The 24,820-nt window shown below is 34.6% G+C and overlaps 1 protein-coding gene across 1 annotated transcript in view; it reads left to right on the forward strand.

The window, feature by feature from the left end:
- The window catches only part of LOC132545836 (transmembrane protein 164-like), a 32,507-nt gene extending 15,751 nt beyond the window's left edge, over window positions 1-16,756 (forward strand). The window contains exons 3-6 of the mRNA XM_060209506.1: window positions 1,725-1,841; window positions 15,286-15,364; window positions 15,681-15,781; window positions 16,379-16,756. Coding sequence (XP_060065489.1) covers window positions 1,725-1,841; window positions 15,286-15,364; window positions 15,681-15,781; window positions 16,379-16,756 — 675 coding nt within the window. The remainder of the gene's footprint in view (window positions 1-1,724; window positions 1,842-15,285; window positions 15,365-15,680; window positions 15,782-16,378) is intronic.
- Window positions 16,757-24,820: the final 8,064 nt, after the last annotated feature.

Here is a 24,820-nt window from a genome sequence, read left to right on the forward strand (position 1 = left end):
ACAGATCAGAGTTACTGCACCATCATCGGTCCAGGCGGTGTTATTGTCTGTTTCACTAGTAGCTTGATTCTGTGTATACCACATAAAACAAATGACTTGTAGAGTCAGTATGTTTTTTCTCCTACACTTACAAATCAAAGAAATATGTGCATGTATATGTTTAGCAGACACTAAACATATGTACATAAATACTGGTACAAATCTACTTTTTCAATGTATCTCATGTTCTATACACTAAACAAAAAGTTCTTTCCTTTATAATTATTATCAGCTGAAATTACACTGACATGCATTGGAGACGAGTATTTTATTTCCCATGATAAATACACATGCACAAGTTCAGATAAACCTGAGACCCTGACTATTGACTGCTGTTTACAATGAGTGTGTAATCTCACAAGACCAGAGTGTTAGTCCCAGATCACCCGGAAGGTTTTTTTCCTACAGCAAAATGTGGTGGTTTCCTGAAGAAAAATAACGCACCAATGTGGTTTTGTATATATGATTGGTGACTTGCTTCCTTATACTTTTGATAGTTAAAGATACAAGGTTTCGTATATATTCACACCTAATTTCAGACTTGGTGTGAGAAGTGTCAATGAGTCAGACTTTTTTTCCTCTACATTTTTGATAGTTATGTAGAAAACAGAGTGTATTGGGCAGAAGTGTCTGAATAATGGTTAAAAAAAACCATTCAAAATCTTCTTAAATATTAAATATCCCTCCCAAAAAAATGTTCTGGTGAAATGGATAAGTTCAAATGTAAAATTTTTGATATAAACAGCTTCCCTGATTTGAAAAGAAATAAGGACTGACATACAGTGTCAGAAGTATGATCGTCTAGGACTGACATACAGTGTCAGAAGTCTGATCATTTAGGACTGACATACAGTGTCAAAAGTATGATCATATAGGACTGACATACAGTGTCAGAAGTATGATTGTCTAGGGCTGACATAGAGTGTCAGAAGTCTGATCATCTAGGACTGACATACAGTGTCAGAAGTCTGATCATCTAGGACTGACATACAGTATAAGAAGTATGATCATCTAGGACTGATAACAGTGTCAGAAGTATGATCATCTAGGACTGACATACAGTGTCAGAAGTATGATCATCTAGGACTGACACAAAGTGTCAGAAGTATGATCCTGTAGGACTGACATACAGTGTCAGAAGTATGATCATCTAGGACTGACATACAGTGTCAGAAGTATGATCCTGTAGGACTGACATACAGTGTCAGAAGTATGATCCTGTAGGACTGACATACAGTGTCAGAAGTCTGATCGTCTAGGACTGACATACAGTGTCAGAAGTATGATCCTGTAGGACTGACATACAGTGTCAGAAGTATGATCCTGTAGGACTGACATACAGTGTCAGAAGTCTGATCGTCTAGGACTGACATACAGTGTCAGAAGTATAATCCTGTAGGACTGACATAAGTGTCAGAAGTATGATCCTGTAGGACTAACATACAGTGTCAGAAGTCTTATCATCTAGGACTGACATACAGTGTCAGAAGTATGATCCTCTAGGACTGACATACAGTGTCAGAAGTATGATCCTGTAGGACTGACATACAGTGTATTATCTTGTAGGGCTGGCATATACAGACCTAGAAGTTTGATTCTTTAGGACTTTAAGTACTGCCATACAATGTCAGAAGTAAGTGCCATTCATCATTACAATATTTCATTTTGTTATTTTACATTTCCAGATCTACTGTTTGGCAGCACCTCCAACACGGTCTTTAACAGTGATTTTTCGACTACATCTACATCTGCTGACTGGAGCACCTATAGCCCTTTTGTTTCCAGTCACTAACACAAGACTGGTAAGTTTTACTTGGTCCTTATCATCATCACTTATCATCATCACTCACTTGTAAAGAAGCTGGGATGCAGGGCTTTTTTACTTTCTCCAAATGAAATAATTTGGTCCACTTTTTAAGGTCACAGAATCTGCTGTGACCAAATTCTTGAAACATCTTTTGGGTAACAAAAATGGCAGAGGTTATGACCTTCAGTTAGAATTATGCATGAATAAAAGGCACTCATACTTGTTAAAATAAATGACTTAGAATTATGTTCAAGATCATGGGGATCAAATGTGTAAAAATTTTCAACCATCAATTTCCAGGTGCTGTATACAAAGATATTTTTGCCCTTAGCTTATTTTCACCCTTGCACCGTTATACATTAATTTACCGCAACTTAATTTCACTCTTTGGGGATTATATAAATATGTTATATACCAGGTATGTGTAACAAGTTTTCGCCCCATCTTAAATTTGCACTCCCTGTTCATCAGCAAAAAGGGCGAAAACTAAACAAGGGTGAATATTTCCTGGTATACAGTAAATCAGAAGGCACAGGGTGAGGATTTCTGGCTAATATTACACTGGAATGGAGACTTATCCAGTTTCATTGAAATAGATAGCCTTATCTCACTTAAAAGGTCATTGATGTTGAACAACTTGTATCCTTCAAAAACGTTTTTTGAAGAACCAAAATGTCAAGGGTGAGGCTAGTGAATCAGTAGCAAGGAGCTATCAAGTTGGTTCAAATTATCTGCCTTGACCAACATTCTTGAATTACCTATGTACCCAAGGTGATGTTATTCCAGCTGTAGCATACTGGAAGGAAGAGGATTAGGTTAGGAATAAACATTTAAAGTTGTCTTAATAAGCTCTTCTACCATAGTGTCTTTCTGTAAGTGATACAGGCCTGTTGGGCTTCTGGATGTGTTTGGCGTCATAACTGTATCTTCACATAGAATGGTGGTGAATTTGATAGATTAGATCTGTTGATGTTGATTTAGGAAAAATTCAATAATACCACACTCATTGATGATTGAACCATTAATAAAATATGTATCTTTAATGAGAGTTCATAGCCTGAGTACCACAGATCCATCACATTGTCAATACATTTACCAGTATAGATTGAATACCAATTAATAGTCTGGGTCATTGGAAATCTAACATCAGTTCTATACTATTTAATTTTGTTATAAGTGGTGATTGTCAGTTAGGTACATCGAAGACTGACTGTATACTACAACATGATATACATATGCAGGAAACAGCTTATTACAATTAATGAAGGCCTAGTTAGCAGATAACAAAACTAACACTGTTTTGATAGTTATAAATAGAATTATCATTATATGATATATTTATATACATATTCGCAAAGGTTCCATTTTCCTTGTGATTCCATTTTCCTGGTGGCTTCAGTGATGTCATAATCAATAGACAGATATAATGACCAGACTATTCAATACATATTTGATACACTGTGTCAGTACTAAGGTTTGTTTGATACACTGTGTCAGGGTTAAGGTTTGTTTGATACACTGTGTCAGGGTTAAGGTTTGTTTGATACACTGTGTCAGTACTAAGGTTTGTTTGATACACTGTGTCAGGGTTAAGGTTTGTTTGATACACTGTGTCAGGGTTAAGGTTTGTTTGATACACTGTGTCAGTACTAAGGTTTGTTTGATACACTGTGTCAGGGTTAAGGTTTGTTTGATACACTGTGTCAGGGTTAAGGTTTGTTTGATACACTGTCAGTACTAAGGTTTGTTTGCTACACTGTATCTGTACTAAAGTTTGTTTGATACACTGTGTCAGTACTAAGGTTTGTTTGATACACTGTGTCAGGGTTAAGGTTTGTTTGATACACTGTGTCAGGGTTAAGGTTTGTTTGATACACTGTGTCAGTACTAAGGTTTGTTTGATACACTGTGTCAGGGTTAAGGTTTGTTTGATACACTGTGACAGTACTAAGGTTTGTTTGATACACTGTGTCAGGGTTAAGGTTTGTTTGATACACTGTGTCAGGGTTAAGGTTTGTTTGATACACTGTGTCAGGGTTAAGGTTTGTTTGATACACTGTGTCAGGGTTAAGGTTTGTTTGATACACTGTGTCATACAGGTTTGTTTGTACAGTACTAAGGTTTGTTTGATACACTGTGTGTCTAAGGTTTGTTTGCTACACTGTGTCAGTACTAAGGTTTGTTTGATACACTGTGTCAGGGTTAAGGTTTGTTTGAAACACTGTGTCAGGGTTAAGGTGTGTTTGTTACACTGTGTCAGGGTTAAGGTTTGTTTGATACACTGACAGTACTAAGGTTTGTTTGATACACTGTGTCAGGGTTAAGGTTTGTTTGATACACTGTGTCAGGGTTAAGGTTTGTTTGATACACTGTGTCAGGGTTAAGGTTTGTTTGATACACTGTGTCAGGGTTAAGGTTTGTTTGATACACTGTGTCAGTACTAAGGTTTGTTTGATACACTGTGTCAGGGTTAAGGTTTGTTTGATACACTGTGTCAGGGTTAAGGTTTGTTTGATACACTGTGTCAGGGTTAAGGTTTGTTTGATACACTGTGTCAGTACTAAGGTTTGTTTGATACACTGTGTCAGTACTAAGGTTTGTTTGATACACTGTCAGTACTAAGGTTTGTTTGCTACGCTGTATCTGTACTAAAGTTTGTTGGATACACATTGTCAGGGTTAAGGTTTGTTTGATACACTGTGTCAGGGTTAAGGTTTGTTTGATACACTGTGTCAGGGCTAAGGTTTGTTTGATACACTGTCAGTACTAAGGTTTGTTTGATACACTGTGTCAGTACTAAGGTTTGTTTGCTACACTGTGTCAGGGTTAAGGTTTGTTTGATACACTGTGTCAGGGTTAAGGTTTGTTTGATACACTGTGTCAGTACTAAGGTTTGTTTGATACACTGTCAGTACTAAGGTTTGTTTGATACATTGAGTCAGTACTAAGGTTTGTTTGATACACTGTGTCAGTACTAAGGTTTGTTTGATACACTGTGTCAGGGTTAAGGTTTGTTTGATACACTGTGTCAGGGTTAAGGTTTGTTTGATACACTGTCAGTACTAAGGTTTGTTTGCTACACTGTGTCAGGGTTAAGGTGTGTTTGATACACTGTGTCAGGGTTAAGGTTTGTTTGCTACACTGTGTCAGTACTAAGGTTTGTTTGATACACTGTGTCAGGGTTAAGGTTTGTTTGATACACTGTGTCAGGGTTAAGGTTTGTTTGATACACTGTGTCAGGGTTAAGGTTTGTTTGATACACTGTGTCAGGGTTAAGGTTTGTTTGATACACTGTGTCAGTACTAAGGTTTGTTTGATACACTGTGTCAGTACTAAGGTTTGTTTGATACACTGTGTCAGTACTAAGGTTTGTTTGATACACTGTGTCAGGGTTAAGGTTTGTTTGCTACACAGTGTCAGGGTTAAGGTTTGTTTGATACACTGTCAGTACTAAGGATTGTTTGATACATTGAGTCAGTACTAAGGTTTGTTTGATACACTGTGTCAGTACTAAGGTTTGTTTGATACACTGTGTCAGTACTAAGGTTTGTTTGATACACTGTGTCAGTACTAAGGTTTGTTTGATACACTGTGTCAGGGTTAAGGTTTGTTTGATACACTGTGTCAGGGTTAAGGTGTGTTTGATACACTGTGTCAGGGTTAAGGTTTGTTTGATACACTGTGTCAGGGTTAAGGTTTGTTTGATACACTGTGTCAGGGTTAAGGTTTGTTTGATGCACTGTGTCAGGGTTAAGGTTTGTTTGATACACTGTGTCAGGGCTAAGGTTTGTTTGATACACTGTGTCAGTACTAAGGTTTGTTTGATACACTGTGTCAGGGTTAAGGTTTGTTTGATACACTGTGTCAAGGTTAAGGTTTGTTTGATACACTGTGTCAGGGTTAAGGTTTGTTTGATACACTGTGTCAGGGTTAAGGTTTGTTTGATACACTGTGTCAGGGTTAAGGTTTGTTTGATACACTGTGTCAGGGTTAAGGTTTGTTTGATACACTGTGTCAGTACTAAGGTTTGTTTGATACACTGTGTCAGGGTTAAGGTTTGTTTGATACACTGTGTCAGGGTTAAGGTTTGTTTGATACACTGTGTCAGGGTTAAGGTTTGTTTGATACACTGTGTCAGGGCTAAGGTTTGTTTGATACACTGTGTCAGGGTTAAGTTTTGTTTAATACACTGTGTCAGGGTTAAGGTTTGTTTGCTACACAGTGTCAGGGTTAAGGTTTGGTTTGTTTGTTTGATACACTGTGTCAGGTTTGTTTGTTAAGGTTTGTTTGATACACTGTGTCAGGGTACACTGTGTCTAAGGTTTGTTTGATACACTGTGTCAGTACTAAGGTTTGTTTGCTACACTGTGTCAGGGTTAAGGTTTGTTTGATACACTGTGTCAGTACTAAGGTTTGTTTGATACACTGTGTCAGGGTTAAGGTTTGTTTGATACACTGTGTCAGTACTAAGGTTTGTTTGATACACTGTGTCAGGGTTAAGGTTTGTTTGATACACTGTGTCAGTACTAAGGTTTGTTTGATACACTGTGTCAGGGTTAAGGTTTGTTTGATACACTGTGTCAGGGTTAAGGTTTGTTTGATACACTGTGTCAGGGTTAAGGTTTGTTTGATACACTGCGTCAGTACTAAGGTTTGTTTGATACAGGGTTAAGGTTTGTTTGATACACTGTGTCAGGGTTAAGGTTTGTTTGATACACTGTGTCAGTACTAAGGTTTGTTTGATACACTGTGTCAGTACTAAGGTTTGTTTGATACACTGTGTCAGGGTTAAGGTTTGTTTGATACACTGTGTCAGTACTAAGGTTTGTTTGATACACTGTGTCAGTACTAAGGTTTGTTTGATACACTGTGTCAGTACTAAGGTTTGTTTGATACACTGTTTGATACACTGCATCAGTACTAAGGTTTGTTTGATACACTGTGTCAGTACTAAGGTTTGTTTGCTATACTGTGTCAGGGCTTAGGTTTGTATGTGACAACATATCAAGGCTTAGTTTTGTTTGATAAACGTGTCAGTATTAAGATTATTTAAAAGTCAAAAATTTTTTTTTTATTGTTTGAAACATTTGTCAGAGTTATTATCTTTTTTTGTTTATTACCAACTTAAAAGAATTTAATGTAATTGTCAGTTTGATCTGACTTGCTACATGAAGATGCAGACATTGATTTCAGACCAAGAAATGTGCTTTTTAAAGCAAACACTTGCATATATTTGAATATGGTATCACATTCATGTGAGCAGATTTTAATATTTTTAGCTCACGAAGCTCTAGTGTCTAAATTGTAAATAAAGACTTCGTTGTCCAAAAGGATATTCAAATCATCAACCATTCTCTTTGTGTATCAATGTGAATGTGTAGTTTGTTCTGTGTATAAGACTGAATAGACCTAGACCACAGCATGATATAGATACTATGATGGTGTATAAGAAGGGATAATGATAAGTCCTGTAAAATACACAGCTACACACTGTCTGACACACTGCCAAACAGACTCACATTTACCATACACACTTTGTCAATGTGCACTTAATTCTATATTTTATATAAACTGGGTTCACATTCATACACACTGTTTCTGTCAAACAGATTCACACTGTCTGTAAAATACACACTGTTTTTGTCAAACAGATTCACACTGTCTGTAAAATACACACTGTTCTGTCAAACAGATTCACACTGTCTGTAAAATACACACTGTTTTTGTCAAACAGATTCACACTGTCTGTAAAATACACACTGTTTCTGTCAAACAGATTCACACTGTAAAATACACACTGTTTCTGTCAAACAGATTCACACTGTCTGTAAAATACACACTGTTTCTGTCAAACAGATTCACACTGTCTTGTCAAACAGATTCACACTGTCTGTAAAATACACACTGTTTCTGTCAAACAGATTCACACTGTCTGTAAAATACACACTGTTTTTGTCAAACACATTCACACTGTTGGTAAAATACACACTGTTTCTGTCAAACACATTCACACTGTCTGTAAAATACACACTGTTTCTGTCAAACAGATTCACACTGTCTGTAAAATACACACTGTTTCTGTCAAACAGATTCACACTGTCTGTAAAATACACACTGTTTTTGTCAAACAGATTCACACTGTCTGTAAAAATACACACTGTTTCTGTCAAACAGATTCACACTGTCTGTAAAATACACACTGTTTCTGTCAAACAGATTCACACTGTCTGTAAAATACACACTGTTTCTGTCAAACAGATTCACACTGTCTGTAAAATACACACTGTTTCTGTCAAACAGATTCACACTGTCTGTAAAATACACACTGTTTCTGTCAAACAGATTCACACTGTCTGTAAAATACACACTGTTTTTGTCAAACAGATTCACACTGTCTGTAAAATACACACTGTTTCTGTCAAACAGATTCACACTGTCTGTAAAATACACACTGTTTCTGTCAAACAGATTCACACTGTCTGTAAAATACACACTGTTTCTGTCAAACAGATTCACACTGTCTGTAAAATACACACTGTTTCTGTCAAACAGATTCACACTGTCTGTAAAATACACACTGTTTCTGTCAAACAGATTCACACTGTCTGTAAAATACACACTGTTTCTGTCAAACAGATTCACACTGTCTGTAAAATACACACTGTTTCTGTCAAACAGATTCACACTGTCTGTAAAATACACACTGTTTCTGTCAAACAGATTCACACTGTCTGTAAAATACACACTGTTTTTGTCAAACAGATTCACACTGTCTGTAAAATACACACTGTTTCTGTCAAACAGATTCACACTGTCTGTAAAATACACACTGTTTCTGTCAAACAGATTCACACTGTCTGTAAAATACACACTGTTTCTGTCAAACAGATTCACACTGTCTGTAAAATACACACTGTTTCTGTCAAACAGATTCACACTGTCTGTAAAATACACACTGTTTTTGTCAAACAGATTCACACTGTCTGTAAAATAGACACAGTTTTTGTCAAACAGATTCACACTGTCTTGTCAAACAGATTCACACTGTCTGTAAAATACACACTGTTTTTGTCAAACAGATTCACACTGTCTGTAAAATTTGTCACTGATAATAGTGATGACTTTTTTCTAAAAATAGACAGTGTATACTGGTCCCTTGTGGTATCAGTTATGATACATCACTTTGGTAAATGTGTTTAGATTTAATGTCGTATGATGAAGTACATGTGGCATGGTCCCATCCTTCTCATTACTAGTAGTGAGAGAATCCTCAGTGCTCACCCCTTGAAAATAAACACCCTCCTAAATAATAGGCTTTCCCTTGTAAATAACCTTCGCTCTTAAGAATTGACTTCTCCTTAAAATTAGGCTTCCCACTTAAAACAAATCATCAGCTTAAATAAAGTTATCCCCTTATAAATAATGGTAAGACTCCTTCCACCCCGCCCCCACAACCCACTCAACCCAAAAAAAAGTGGATAATAATTAGGCCCATCCCCTTAAAAAACAGGTCATCTGCTTAAAATAGGCTACCCCCTTATTAATATGATAACCTCCTTAAAATGGGTCACCACCTTAATTTAAAAACAGGCCACCACCTTCGAAATACTGGCAACCCCATTAATATAGGCTTTGTCCTAAAAAAAATGGTAGATTTTTTGCTTTTTTAACAGTATGAAAGATTTTAAGAGACAATAAAAACAACTGGAAATTAACAATTTTTCTAGCTGATAATCCTCTGTTATTTGTGGGAGAAGAAATACTAAGGAAAAATTTCTTTTGTTTCTAAAATGTATCAATTACCGTTATTTAACATAGAAGAAATTAGTATCTGTATTAACAGATAGTTTTATAATCTGACTCACATGTCAATACATACAGTTACTGTAGAGTAAGTTACATGAATATTTAATATGTATTGCCTATTTAATGCAACCAGTCAACCTCAGACTTCTTTAGCTAGGATTAAGCTGATATTATGTAGTATCTGCTTCTGTAGATACCTGAATTTGGCACAAATACATTGCATTATATGGTATGTGTTTATCATGAGATCAAATTCCCATCCCTACCTCTTCTCAGTGAATATGTGTATTACTTGTGGTTTGCAGTTCACAGAAACTTTCAGTGCATTGCGGTTTGAATCTCGAATTATGAATTCGGGTATAAATAAACAGTCGCCATCAGTAAATAAAATGACGGCCTCCAGGTGGTCTAAGGTGTGGGACCACTTCAGGTTTTTTTTAACAAAATGACAAGATGGATAAGTCAATCACTGTGTAACACAAAAATAAAAAATATATACAGGATCTACAACGTCCATGTATTATCACCTGAATTTAATAATATTAATATATATGTGTGATAATAAATATGATATATGGTTATATAATTATAATGATATATGGTTATATAATTGTAATGATATATGGTTATATAATTATAATGGTATATGGTTATATAATTGTAATGATATATGGTTATATAATTGTAATGATATATGGTTATATAATTGTAATGATATATGGTTATATAATTATTATATAATATGTAATGATATATGGTTATATAATTATAATGATATATGGTTATATAATTGTAATGATATATGGTTATATAATTGTAATGATATATGGTTATATAATTATAATGGTATATGGTTATATAATTATAATGATATATGGTTATATAATTGTAATGATATATGGTTATATAATTATAATGCGTAATGATAATTAGATATTTGGTTGAAATATCGTAACTTGTACCATTCAAGGCCTGGGCCAGCTCCTACTAGTTTGCTGCCCAGATATGCTCCATTGTTACAGCTCAGGTGATTTTGATGCCTGGTCTTACACTTTCATTCTGCTGTAGGAATTTTTCTCTGGTGTGACTGGTGTATACTGTAGGAATGTTCCACTGGTGTGACTGGTGTAAACTGTAGGAATGTTCCACTGGTGTGACTGGTGTACACTGTAGGAATGTTCCACTGGTGTGACTGGTGTAAACTGTAGGAATGTTCCACTGGTGTGACTGGTGTATACTGTAGGAATGTTCCACTGGTGTGACTGGTGTACACTGTAGGAATGTTCCACTGGTGTGATTGGTGTACACTGTAGGAATGTTCTACTGGTGTGACTGGTGTATACTGTAGGAATGTTCCACTGGTGTGACTGGTGTATACTGTAGGAATGTTCCACTGGTGTGACTGATGTGACTGGTTTATACTGTAGGAAAGTTCCACTGGTGTGACTGGTGTACACTGTAGGAATGTTCCACTGGTGTGACTGGTGTATACTGTAGGAATGTTCCACTGGTGTGACTGGTGAAAACTGTAGGAATGTTCCACTGGGGTGACTGGTGTACACTGTAGGAATGTTCTACTGGTGTGACTGGAATGTTCCACTGGTGTGACTGGTGTACACTGTAGGAATGTTCCACTGGTGTGACTGGTGTACACTGTAGGAATGTTCCACTGGTGTGACTGGTGTAAACTGTATGAATGTTCCACTGGTGTGACTGGTGTACACTGTAGGAATGTTCTACTGGTGTGACTGGTATACACTGTTGGAATGTTCCACTGGTGTGACTGGTGTACACTGTAGGAATGTTCCACTGGTGTGACTGGTGTATACTGTAGGAATGTTCCACTGGTGTGACTGGTGTATACTGTAGGAAAGTTCCACTGGTGTGACTGGTGTATACTGTAGGAAAGTTCCACTGGTGTGACTGGTGTATACTGTAGGAAAGTTCCACTGGTGTGACTGGTGTATACTGTAGGAAAGTTCCACTGGTGTGACTGGTGTATACTGTAGGAATGTTCTGCTGGTGTGACTGGTGTATAATGGAGGAAACTTTATAATAAACTTTATTTATTTTACAAATCTTGCGAAGCAAGTTGTTCCAACTTATATTAATCACTCTTGCTGGCTCGAATGGAAGAGAGGTGAGGGGTCTTGGTGTGGGAGGAAACTGGAATCCATGTGGTCGGGTAGGTGACCCCATACCTTTTTACATCCATTTAGGGAATTGAACCTTGGATGGGCAGGTGAAAGGCAAGTGCATTTCCATCGCGCCACCCGACCACCCAGAAAGCTTCAGCTGGTGTGACTGGTGTGGTGTGACTGGTGTACACTGTAGGAAAGTTCTGCTAGTGTGTCTGATGTGCGCTGGTGCATTATCCTGCTGGAAAGTTGCACCAAAACCACACTGTCTTATGTACTGTAGTATTAGTGATTTTCATCCAAATATTGAATGATCACTGTGGGATTTAACACTTGTGTTATCCCCTTTAACTCTTGAGGCCGAGCCTCAGCGTAAAGTAATATAAATCATAAGATATCTTCAGTATTGATTCATTATTGATCTCAGAGCTTTTTCGTGCCTTAATTTCCCAAAGGGGGGGCTATAGAATTCCCTACAGAACTGGCAGAGAAATCTTGTGTTTGAGAGGCAGATCCCTATAGTACAATGATATAAATATTAATTACATCTAGATATCTACTAAAACAGATGTACGTTGATTAATCAAATCAGAATTTAGTCCTCTATTCTCTGCTTAAAATGAAACTTGTCTTAGAATACAAGTCCTGAAGTCAAATGCTACAATGTTGATTTTTTTATGAATGTTCTTGTACCTATGTGGGGTCCAAAGGTTTGTTCAAGGTCAATAAATCTTTATATTAAATTTCAAGTTTGGTGAATCTACACAGAGGTTATGATCTCATTTTGTGAATATGTGTTAATTTGGGGTAATTTTTAAATGTTTTTATTTCTGTATGTTCGTTGTAAATAATTTTCTTTATACTGTAAGTTAAAGGTTATTTGGTTTTTTAGCAAAATCTGTTTGTACTCTACTCTGTAACAGGATTTGTTCTGTGAGGTTTTTATTCAGACACCACCCTGTAATCATATAAGTTGTTGTGCATATAGCATTGATACTTTATATTGTTTCTACCTGAAGTATGTTTTTATTAGATGCTCTTTTCAAAGGAAAGCTGTCATGGTGAGGGTTTGATCCAGTCATCAATATGTGGTGGGCCATTCTTGTCAGCAATATTTATAGACATTATAATCTGTGGTGGGCCATTCTTGTGGGAGATATTTATAGACATTATACCCAATGGTGGCCCATTCTTGTGGGAGATATTTATAGACATTATAACCAATGGTGGGCCATTCTTGGGGGAGATATTTATAGACATTATAATCAATGGTGGACCATTCTTGGGGGAGATATTTATAGACATTATAATCAATGGTGGGCCATTCTTGGGGGAGATATTTATAGACATTATAATCAATGGTGGACCATTCTTGTGGGAGATATTTATAGACATTATAACCAATGGTGGGCCATTCTTGTGGGAGATATTTATAGACATTATAATCAATGGTGGGCCATTCTTGTGGGAGATATTTATAGACATTATAATCAATGGTGGGCCATTCTTGGGGGAGATATTTATAGACATTATAATCAATGGTGGGCCATTCTTGTGGGAGATATTTATAGACATTATAACCAATGGTGGGCCATTCTTGTGGGAAATATTTATAGACATTATAATCAATGGTGGGCCATTCTTGTCTGAGATATTTATAGACATTATAATCAGTGGTGGGCCATTCTTGTGGGAGATATTTATAGACATTATAATCAATGGTGGGCCATTCTTGTCTGAGATATTTATAGACATTATAATCTGTGGTGGCCCATTCTTGTCTGAGATATTTATAGACATTATAACCAGTGGTGGGCCATTCTTGTCTGAGATATTTATAGACATTATAATCTGTGGTGGCCCATTCTTGTCTGAGATATTTATAGACATTATAACCAATGGTGGCCCATTCTTGTGGGAGATATGTATAGACATTATAATCAATGGTGGGCCATTCTTGTGGGAGATATTGATAGACATTATAATCAGTGATGGGCCACTCTTGTGGGAGATATTTATAGACATTATAATCAGTGATGGGGCATTCTTGTGGGAGATATTTATAGACATTATAATCCGTGGGGGGCCATTCTTGTGGGAGATATTTATAGACATTATAATCCGTGGGGGGCCATTCTTGTGGGAGATATTTATAAACACTTTTATCACTGTTAATATCATGCTTTTATCTTAATCAGGAAACATTTCACTGTGATTGTTGTAATTAGCTGAATGCAGGTTCATGATTATTGGAAAACTTTATCCAAAATAAATGGTGAAACATTCGCAGTTCTTGCTATTCTTGGCGTTGGTTGTCCATCCCTTCCAACATTTCTTGTATATATAAGAAAATTTAAGCAATATTTCAATGAACGGGATGGCGACATCATATTCAGTGATGCAACACACATAAATGAATTGTGTTCTGCCTAGCAAATTGAATCATGTCAGCAGTTTTGGAATCCTGGCCTCAAAAGTTGTGGTTCTTTCTCAAGCCTTGCAATTGGCATTATAGTCAGTTTTAAACTCACTAAAATTAGATTTGTAAAAGGTAATGCAGGACTGTTGCACCTTTTGCTCAGAAACTAAACCCATATCAAAATACTGCTAGACCCCTAAAGGGCCTCTAATGCCAAAACTACCTTGTTTGAAGTATTGTTGAGATATTGACCTAACTAAGCACTTAAGTGCACATTTTGACATTCTGATTGTGAGAGAGAGACATATGGTTAACATGGTATGTCTGCTCTGTGATTTATGATTTAAATAGTGGCAGATAAAAAGTCTGATGTAATGATAATGAGTTATAGACTGACATTGCTCATAATCACTCAAAATTCTAAATCAACCAACGAGAAACCATGAGAGTGGTTGTGACCTCAGGATTAATGACCCTCATTTACTTTGCTACTGTGATATTTAAGCACATTATTAGAGACTAATTTTTTTTAAGACGTAACAGTATTGTGTGTCTGTCTTTACTCTGTAATGATTAGTTATTCTTATATGTATTAGCTTGTATTATCCAGTTTTCAAAATATGAATGTGTGAGGAAAAGTAGGTCGCTGTGACCTACCAAGTATATTTGGTTGGACTTCACATTAGACCTTCTGATTTTGATACAATTAATTGCGCTATGAACATGTTTCTGTTAAATTACCAATCACATGCAGTGTGATTTCTCAAAATTGAAAGTTCTAGCAGAAAGTATTGCCATTGTAAGCATATCAGATGTGGAGAAGTACAATTTTTCTATGAACATCTATAGCCGAAAAACTATAAATGTGATTCACAGAAACAGAATCTTATATTTGTTTCAAATTCTGGCAGATTGCATTGTTGAAAAGATCTCTTTCTTTTCAATCATGTTTTCATAATGTTTTGTTCATATTTGTGTAAGGAATTTAATACCATGACTGATGTGTTGATTAGTGAAGTGATCATAATGCTTCTGTCATTTAATTCAGGTCTCACTCTTTATAACTTCAATTTCAGTTACCATTTGAGGTACAGACTTACTACATACAACACACTTTGATGCTGGTCGTCCCTATATATCTACTGATGATTGGAGGTAAGTGACAGAGTCGTCATACTTTGATGCTGGTCATACCTCTATGCCTACATAGAAAAGATTTGTCAGCATTATATATCAGATTTCAATGCTGTTCATTAAAAATGATATTTTCCCACTCAGACAATGAACTGACTTATTGGAGTACAGGTGTGTTTTTATTCTGACACGAAATTTTTTTATGGTTGGTTTACATTTGAAAATGCATTGAATGTGTCCATGTCAATTTATATAGTACATATAATGAGAATCTCAGTTGGATTTGTAAACAAATCTAATAGAGAAATATTTTCACATCAATTTGTTTGCATTTCAGGGGTTTATACAGCGGAGCCTCTACGTGATCTCAACTGGTCCTTTATAGCAACTGGTTTACAGTATATATACCATTTCATACCACTTCAGTTACTGGCCTATGTAAGTTTGATGAGAGCTGTGTTTACATTGCTCTATTGCTACACACTACTACAGTATCTGTGTACATTTTTTGTTACACAATAGACAGGATGTTCCTTGTTCCTGATGGTATCACTGATAACAATTTTGTCTTTCTTGGGATCGAAAAGCGGAAGAAAATTCAGTCATTGTCAAAACACTATTTAACAAATTGATTTTGTCTTTGGATCTTTCATACAAAAGTAGGAAAATCAACAATCTGTTTACAATATTGAAAAAATAACAAATCATCTTTATTTCATTTCATACATTTTAATTTCAAATTTTGAATTTGAGCTGGAAAATTATCTATTTTCATCTTTTGATCCATTGAATAATTTATTTCAAAAAAATAAAAGAGTTGAGTAAGCACATTAATTTACTAGTTAGTTGGTTTGTTATCAAATATTTATTTTTTTGTAAAAGAGGAACCTATGTCTAGCCTCCTTGTGATGGTATATTGGGTTTGTCATTCAGGCATAGATACATTTAGGTATGCAGGATGGTTACATATGGCTTAGTCAGGTATAGGTATTCTTTAATGATGTTATTTATTTTTATCTGTTTCCTTATTTACAGGTCTCACTTGTAAATCTTAATAACATGATGTGTCCCGCCTATACTGATCCATTTTATGGACAGTGGTATCACCTCTGGTCCATGCTCCATCAGGCCGCCATGATTCCATTGTTTGGCAAGTTCTGCGTCTGGATCGTCATCCGCTTGGGATTTACACATCAACTCAATATAGAGGAACAGTTGATATTCAAGGGGAATACAACCAAGGTTAATGGGTCTATACAAAAACAATATAGTCACATCGAAGATACAAGTTCATTATCAATAGATGGACAGGAAAATGTCACATCCAAACAAACTTTAAGTGGAGAAAATGGCAGAGTTTCGTGCGATGTACATGTACGTCGGTCAAATAATGGCCATGTTAAAAGTACTTAATAGTTTTGTTGATGAATCGCATTTCAATGATTTGACTGTGATTATTATGTTAACATTACGTAGTTAAGGGCGACCTCTTTTTATTCTTTCATCTTCTCCATATATACAATACTCCACAGAAAACAAAAATTTAAAAAAAAAGGCTTCCTTTTTGCATTTGTATCTATCACAGTGGTACTGTATATAGTGATATAGAACAGTTTCAGAGTTATCTCCCTTTTAACTTTCAAAATTTGTTTACAAAGTAATTCTGATACCAGAATTTGTTAATACATATGTGTTGTATACTTTTCACTTATGATATTACTAAAATTAACTTCTAAATTCAAACTTGAATCACTAAACTTGATGGTATCAGAATCATTCCAGTCAGTATGTCACATAAAAATCTGTCCTTGTAATTAGGTGTATGTCATGTGTAAACTAGTCCATCGAGTGAGTTGTATGTCACGTTAAATCTGATGCCTCCAGGGAGGTGTATGTTAAATTTATATCTGTCCTTCAGGGGAGGTGTATGTCACATGTAAATCTGTCCTTCAGGGGAGGTGTATGCCACATGTAAATCTGTCCTTCAGGGGAGGTGTATGCCACATTAAATCTGTCATTCAGGGGTGGTGTATGCCACATTAAATCTGTCATTCAGGGGAGGTGTATGTCACATTAAATCTGTCATTCAGGGGAGGTGTATGTCACATTAAATCTGTCCTTCAAATGAGGTTTATGTCACATGAAATCTGTCTTTTAAGATAGGTTTGTTTCACATTAAATCTGTCCTTCAGGGTAGGTGTATGTCACATTAAATCTGTCCTTCAAATTAGGTTTGTGTCACATTTAATCTGTCCTTTAAGGGAGGTTTTTGTCACATTAAGCCTGTCCTTTATGGGAGGTGTATGTCACATGAAATCTGACCTTTAAGGGAGGTGCATGTCACATTAAATCTGTCCTTTAAGGGAGGTGTAAGTCACATTAAATCTGTTCTTTAAGGGAGGTGTATGTCACATTAAATCTGTCCTTTAAGGGAGGTGTATGTCACATTAAATCTGTCCTTTAAGAGAGGTGTATGTCACATTAAATCTGTCCTTTAAGAGAGGTGTATGTCACATTAAATCTGTCCTTTAAGGGAGGTGTATGTCACATTAAATCTGTCCTTTAAGGGAGGTGTATGTCACATTAAATCTGTCCTTTAAGGGAGGTGTAAGTCACATTAAATCTGTCCTTTAAGGGAGGTGTATGTCACATTAAATCTGTCCTTTAAGGGAGGTGTATGTCACATTAAATCTGTCCTTTAAGAGAGGTGTATGTCACATTAAATCTGTCCTTTAAGGGAGGTGTAAGTCACATTAAATCTGTCCTTTAAGGGAGGTGTATGTCACATTAAATCTGTCCTTTAAGGGAGGTGTATGTCACATTAAATCTGTCCTTTAAGGGAGGTGTAAGTCACATTAAATCTGTCCTTTAAGGGAGGTGTATGTCACATTAAATCTGTCCTTTAAGGGAGGTGTATGTCACATTAAATCTGTCCTTTAAGAGAGGTGTATGTCACATTAAATCTGTCCTTTAAGGGAGGTGTATGTCACATTAAATCTGTCCTTTAAGGGAGGTGTATGTCACATTAAATCTGTCCTTTAAGAGAGGTGTATGTCACATTAAATCTGTCCTTTAAGAGCGGTGAGTCACAATAAATCTGTCCTTTAAGAGAGGTGTATGTCACATTAAATCTGTCCTTTAAGGGAGGTGTAAGTCACATTAAATCTGTCCTTTAAGAGAGGTGTATGTCACATTAAATCTGTCCTTTAAGAGAGGTGTATGTCACATTAAATCTGTCCTTTAAGAGAGGTGTATGTCACATTAAATCTGTCCTTTAAGAGAGGTGTATGTCACATTAAATCTGTCCTTTAAGAGAGGTGTATGTCACATTAAATCTGTCCTTTAAGAGAGGTGTATGTCACATTAAATCTGTCCTTTAAGGGAGGTGTATGTCACATTAAATCTGTCCTTTAAGAGAGGTGTATGTCACATTAAATCTGTCCTATCACAATATAACAAAGTCTACAGATAAGTGATTTATACCTTGTCATCTATTGAACCCTCTGAGACAATGACTTGGTATCACACTGTTCACCAATAGCTTATGTTTAAACTGATATTTTAGTACAGAATTTACTTTTGCAATAAATACAAGATCTTACGTGACTTTCTATTTGTGATATGAAGTCATGGAAAGAGTCTTAATAATTTTTCAAATGCTTACTAAAATAGATTATTCATGACTAGTTTGGTAACTCATTCATCAAACGGAGCAGTTTTAAGAAAACAGAATTTCTATGGCAAACTAAAGTCATATCCATTGTATTTCTATGGTCTCCATTGTTACGTCACTGGATATTTGATGTCTTTCCACTAGCTAAACTGATGTCACCATATGTTATATACATTTGTATAATATTGAAAAATATGACATGGATATATTCACTGAATAGCAAGGCAATCTTGTGATAAATATGTATTCAAATTCTTACTGAGGATAAGTCTTGTCATACAAACAACACAGTTATATGGAAGTTTAAAAATCAAAGATTTGTTTCTACAGTATAAGACTAAATAAAAAAGATCTGTTTTTCGCAGATCACAAACATTTCCTTAGAAATAAGGATGCAATTTAAAAGCTAACAAAGGTCCTGTTTTATCATTTTTTGTATTACAGTGTCCTTATATTGTGAATCTGTTCATAATATCATTACGATTGAACAATATCTAGATACATTGATGCTAAGATGAGGCTTAAATTCAAATACTGTTTGGCATTGACCTACTGACCCAGAATTTTACTCTTGACTGAAATAATTTTATGTGGAATCCAACATTAATAGTTTTTATTATTGTAAACATAATTTCTGGATTCTTATGTCTGCATTTTATGGAGTTTTCTATTCTTAAGTCATAATAGTGCTTACTACTTACTTGACCCAACCACCAATACAGTGAATAACAAGCTGCATACTTAGACATCCAGGTTCACACAATGACTATGATATATGATCTGGGTCAAACAGCATAAATTAAGGAGTTGGATTTTCTTCCTATATATAAAAAGAAATACCTGCTATATCACAAGATCTACAAATATGGGTCAGCCAGTGCCAAACAAAGAATATCTTAAAGATGGCCTAATTCTTTCTATGCCTGTGTTGTACTAGTTAATGTTGATGTGTACAATTTTCATTTTGTACCTATATGGGAATAAGGTATGTCTGATGACCAGAATAAAGTGTTGAGATCTGTTTCCTGCTTTTACCTGAGGGTTGAGATATCCCTGTCCATTGAACAATGTTTTATTATTTCTCTCACATACTTTAAAAATAGTAACAAATTGTAGGTTGTTGCAAAACCTTTTCATTTTGCTGTCGTGTCCCATGAAATATGCATCAAAATTGATAACTATCAATTTGCTCTGTGGTTATGCTGCATGTAAATGATTCTATTGTGAATATCATCCCAGTGCAGGCAAGTTGTCTAACCCCATTCCTAGCAACCAGCAGATTGATTACACAGGGACTTATGTGAGAAATTTTCATGCTCTGTTACAAAACATTCTACTTTTCTACTACAAGGCATTATACATGTCTTTGACGAAACATTGTTCCTGTTGACTACACAACATTTAACTTATGTCTGTCTCTTACAAAACATTGTACCTGTCTACTACAAAACGTTTACCTCTCTAATACAAAACATTCTACCTGTCTTACAAAACATTCTTCATGTCTATTACAAAACATTCTACCTGTCTATTACAAATCATTCTACCTGTCTATTACAAAACATTCTACCTGTCTATTACAAATCATTCTACCTGTCAATTACAAAACATTGTACCTCTCTGTAAGAAAAGATTGAGGTATGTACCAGCTGGGTGATACAACATCGTGGCCTGTCCTTGTTCCTCTGGACATAAGATTACTATGAATTAGATTGTCTGTGTTTATAGATATCTCCCCCTTTGATATTCTGATATATTGTATATCCTTCTTAATTTTCACTCCAGCTTTGACCTCCAGTCCTGTTTTCTTACCTTTGACTGCCTTTATAGCTTATGATGGATACTTTTGGCCCTGTAACTAGAAACCAAGCCCCTCCCCCATACCAAACCCTTTGCTATCAAACCCCTAATCTTTTCCCCGTGAGTGCACTTTACAAAAGTCAGCTTCTATTGGACTTTTTGTTTCCAGTTTTACGCAAATATATTTTGTAAATGTCAGTAGTTTATACATGTCAATACTGTAAAGTTGTTCTTTTTGTGGAGGATTTATTTTTATTGAACTTGTTGGTATTTTTTAATCCACCAATTCAGATGTCGATGTTCTATAAAAGATAAGTACAAGTTGATTCAATGAGCTATATCTGTCCACGAATATACATGTCCACAATTTTTTTTGAAAACAACAAAAATTGAGTTTCACAAAAATATATTATTTAACTGTATTTTTCCTCAGAAAGTTTCAATCTTTTCAATTTGTAGCTCTCCCACATGATAATATTTTGAGCATTGAGTTAAATTTTGATTGAATTAATTGGAAGTATTTTGTCCTGTGATATACTAATTCTCTCCCTTATATTGATTATCACCTTTTGTTATTGTCAATTCAGCATTACCTATTTAGGGACAAAAGCTTTACATTTAGGTTTCAATTAACAATTTTTTTTTATTATATGAAGAGAAGAAGATTAAGAGAATTATATTTATCTCCTCTTAATTTCTAGTCACAAAATTGATCTGTTGACGAGGTCTACATACTAGTGTAAAATAACATTTGAAAGATTGATACAATGTATGTTACAATGAACAGATATATAAAAATATCTTCCAAATCGAAATGTATCACTTATGTAAACAATTTATTAACAGGTAATTTGAAGAGCACTTTTTATAATGTGATATTGGCACATTTTCATTGAAAAGTTGTTGTAACCAAAGATATGTTTTTTTGTGCAATCAACGTCTACTTAGACGATGGAATGGAATCTGGTGTATGGACAGGTCTGTCATTAATGTAGTGGAATATACCGATTTGAAGAGATTTATAAACAAACTTTCTAGCAATAGTTTCAGTAAAGTTATTAAAAGTGGGACAGTGGCTTTTTAGTTATTTCCTATTGTATATACAGAAATTGACATATTTAGGTCAATTCGATGCATGTACTTTGGAAATGTACAATTTCTACATTCCATGCATACCCAGGTAGTTATTTATTTAGTTTTGTTTCAAATACAATAAGTGCTTAGTAGTACCTGACATTATCAACATTTAACCAATCTGAAATGATTTTTCAAAACAAATTTGTTATGTCAGATTTCCCAGGTTAATTTCGATAGGTCACTGTCTATATCTACTGAAGTATAGCAGAAAATATCTGACTTATTGAATGTGAAGTCACAGCGACACATGTATCATATATTAGAGTAGTTGTGGATCATTTCACTCAACAAATATCAGAAATTTTTTTTATTTCTGTAGACTTCGGATGTACTTTTTGAAAAACTAGTCTTTAATTTATCTTTTTGGTGCAATAAAGAACAATATTGTGTTATAGAAAAAGTTAATTTGTTGTCTGGAGAGTTACCTTACTCAGATAAACATTTGTCTGGAATATTTTATCATATTACATTTTCAAGAATTGATGAATATGGCTACTATTATAATATTTAGAATAAAGATCTTTAAACACATGTAACTGATATGTTCTGGATATTTGTAGCCTTGTTATAGTCAGATTTTATGGTAGATTTGTTAATTTTGAAAAATATTTGTTATCAGATTTTGTTTGCAATGATTTACAAAATGGACATTAACCTTGATACAAAGCCAATATTTAGTATAAAAAAATTGAAGATAAAATTTACGTACCGGAGACTTAATATTAGTGTCAGAACTACCTATACCAGAATTTCTCCAAGTGTGTGAATTTTATTCAATCTCCCACAGACCCTGTATGTATTTGGACACAAGGAAACAAACTTTGTTAGCTGTGTATATGTAATTTTGATTGATACATTCATTATTTGAATTAGCAGTACAATGTAAAATGGATTTATATGTGTATCTTGGAATTAAATCCGTTTATTTACATTTTAGTTTTAACTTATCTGGCATCCATTTTATTGGATGTGAACAGAACTTAAGAATACACCATCCAAGAAATATAAAATGATTAATAGAGCCTCAAAGTTCACCATTGGTTTATTGATTCACAATTGATTGATTATTGATAATATGTTTTTTATTCTGTTTAATATATATCATGGAATCAACTCCTACATGTGGTATCCAGATTTTCATGTTTGACTGAAACAACTTGTTACAAGGGGAGATAACTAGAAGAATGCAATAATGTTAAAGTCAGATTAGTCACTTATATTGTAAATATTTTAGTAGTATTGTTTTTTCCTATTTGAAATTTGATATGATGCAGTTTTATGACATGATGAATTTTCTTGTACATGTAGTAGATAACATGTTTAGCCATTTGGCATTTTAATAACACATGGAATTTTGTCAGAGTGCTTAGAGGTTTCTTTTTCTTGTATTATGTTTTTTTTAAATACTTTGTGTACCTAAAAAGATATGAAAATTGCCACTGACCTCTTATTTTATAAAAAAAATCTATGTTTCCTGTCCTGTTGATTATGTCTCTATCTAATTCTTATAAAAATTTCGAAATCATTTGAACAAAATAATATCAAAATGAAAAAAAAAGAAAAAAGAAACACTGTTTTATAAATAAGAGGAATATGTTTTTTTGTTGCAGATTTTATCTGTGTGATCAATTTGTTTTCCCTAAATTAGAAACATATTTTGAAGCATTGTGCTAAAATATGATCATACTAATTTCCGCTTCTGTACATTGGCTAAAATTACGACAATTACTATTTGTCATACACAAATTCCTCAGTTTGCTAATTTGCCAAAAGGTGATAATGCATTTAAATTTTATTGCACAAAATTAAGTCTATTTACATTATGTGTAGTTCTTTGAATTACTTCTCCTTTTTGATATGGCTTTTGTAGTTCTATTCTGAAATGTATTATAAATGATATTGACATGTTTTTGATGTGTATAATATTATGAAACGATTTAGATCGTGTTATGATGAGATTTTTTTCATTGATTCCCTTGTACCGATATTGTGGGCAGGCCCACATTTTTACATTCGTACTTAATTTGTGTTGTTTTTGCTTGATAGATGTATTGGTAGTTTTTTTTTTTTTTTTTTTGTCTCACTGTGTCCTTGGCTTTTGATAGATTTCTCCACATATAGGTGATCGTACTTGAATAACGACACATTCCCAAACAAAAGGAAAGAGTCAAGGACCAACATTTATATTTTCCAAACAGGTAATGACAAATCTTCATTCATATAATCTACAGTTGCTATGCTTGTGCTTTATTCATTTATTTTTTATTTTCTTTTTTTTTTTGCAAAAAGAATAAGAATCGCCATGGAGATGATCAAACAAGATTAGGAATCTAAGTTAAGAAGATTTTTTCTCCTAGTCATAGGTGTCAGTAAAACCCTGCTGTAAAGTTGTATTGTATCTACAGCTGGCTATCACTTTGACTTGTTTTATAAGTTAAAGCATGTTGTTGCCAAGTGCTGTTATTTATTTTCATGATCAATGAACAACGAAAAGCAAGAATATTTTGTCAACTCTGAAGATCAATGCATTTATTACTTTAGGGAGATATTTCTTTTGAAACAAGCATGTATTCCATCATAAAATTATCTGTTGATAATACAAATATCGAACATTTTAACTTTTCTTTTTTTAATGAATTTTTTTTGCTTTCTTGTTTAAGAAATATTACGCATTTTCAGGTCAATTGATTTTCCCCCCCTTCTTTTTGCAATAAATTTTATAGTGATATCATATGACATATTGCTTTGATGAAACGTTTGCTCTGTTGACCTGAGAAAATGTTTGCACTGTTATATGTAACACGGAAATGTAATTGACCTAATCTAAACACAGTGTACCTGTTGTTAAGAGGGTTCTTCTATCAATG

The sequence above is a fragment of the Ylistrum balloti genome, unplaced genomic scaffold (assembly GCF_031769215.1).
Source record: "Ylistrum balloti isolate Yb309-2 unplaced genomic scaffold, AGI_CSIRO_Ybal_v1 Utg369858, whole genome shotgun sequence".
NCBI classification, from domain to species: domain Eukaryota; kingdom Metazoa; phylum Mollusca; class Bivalvia; order Pectinida; family Pectinidae; genus Ylistrum; species Ylistrum balloti.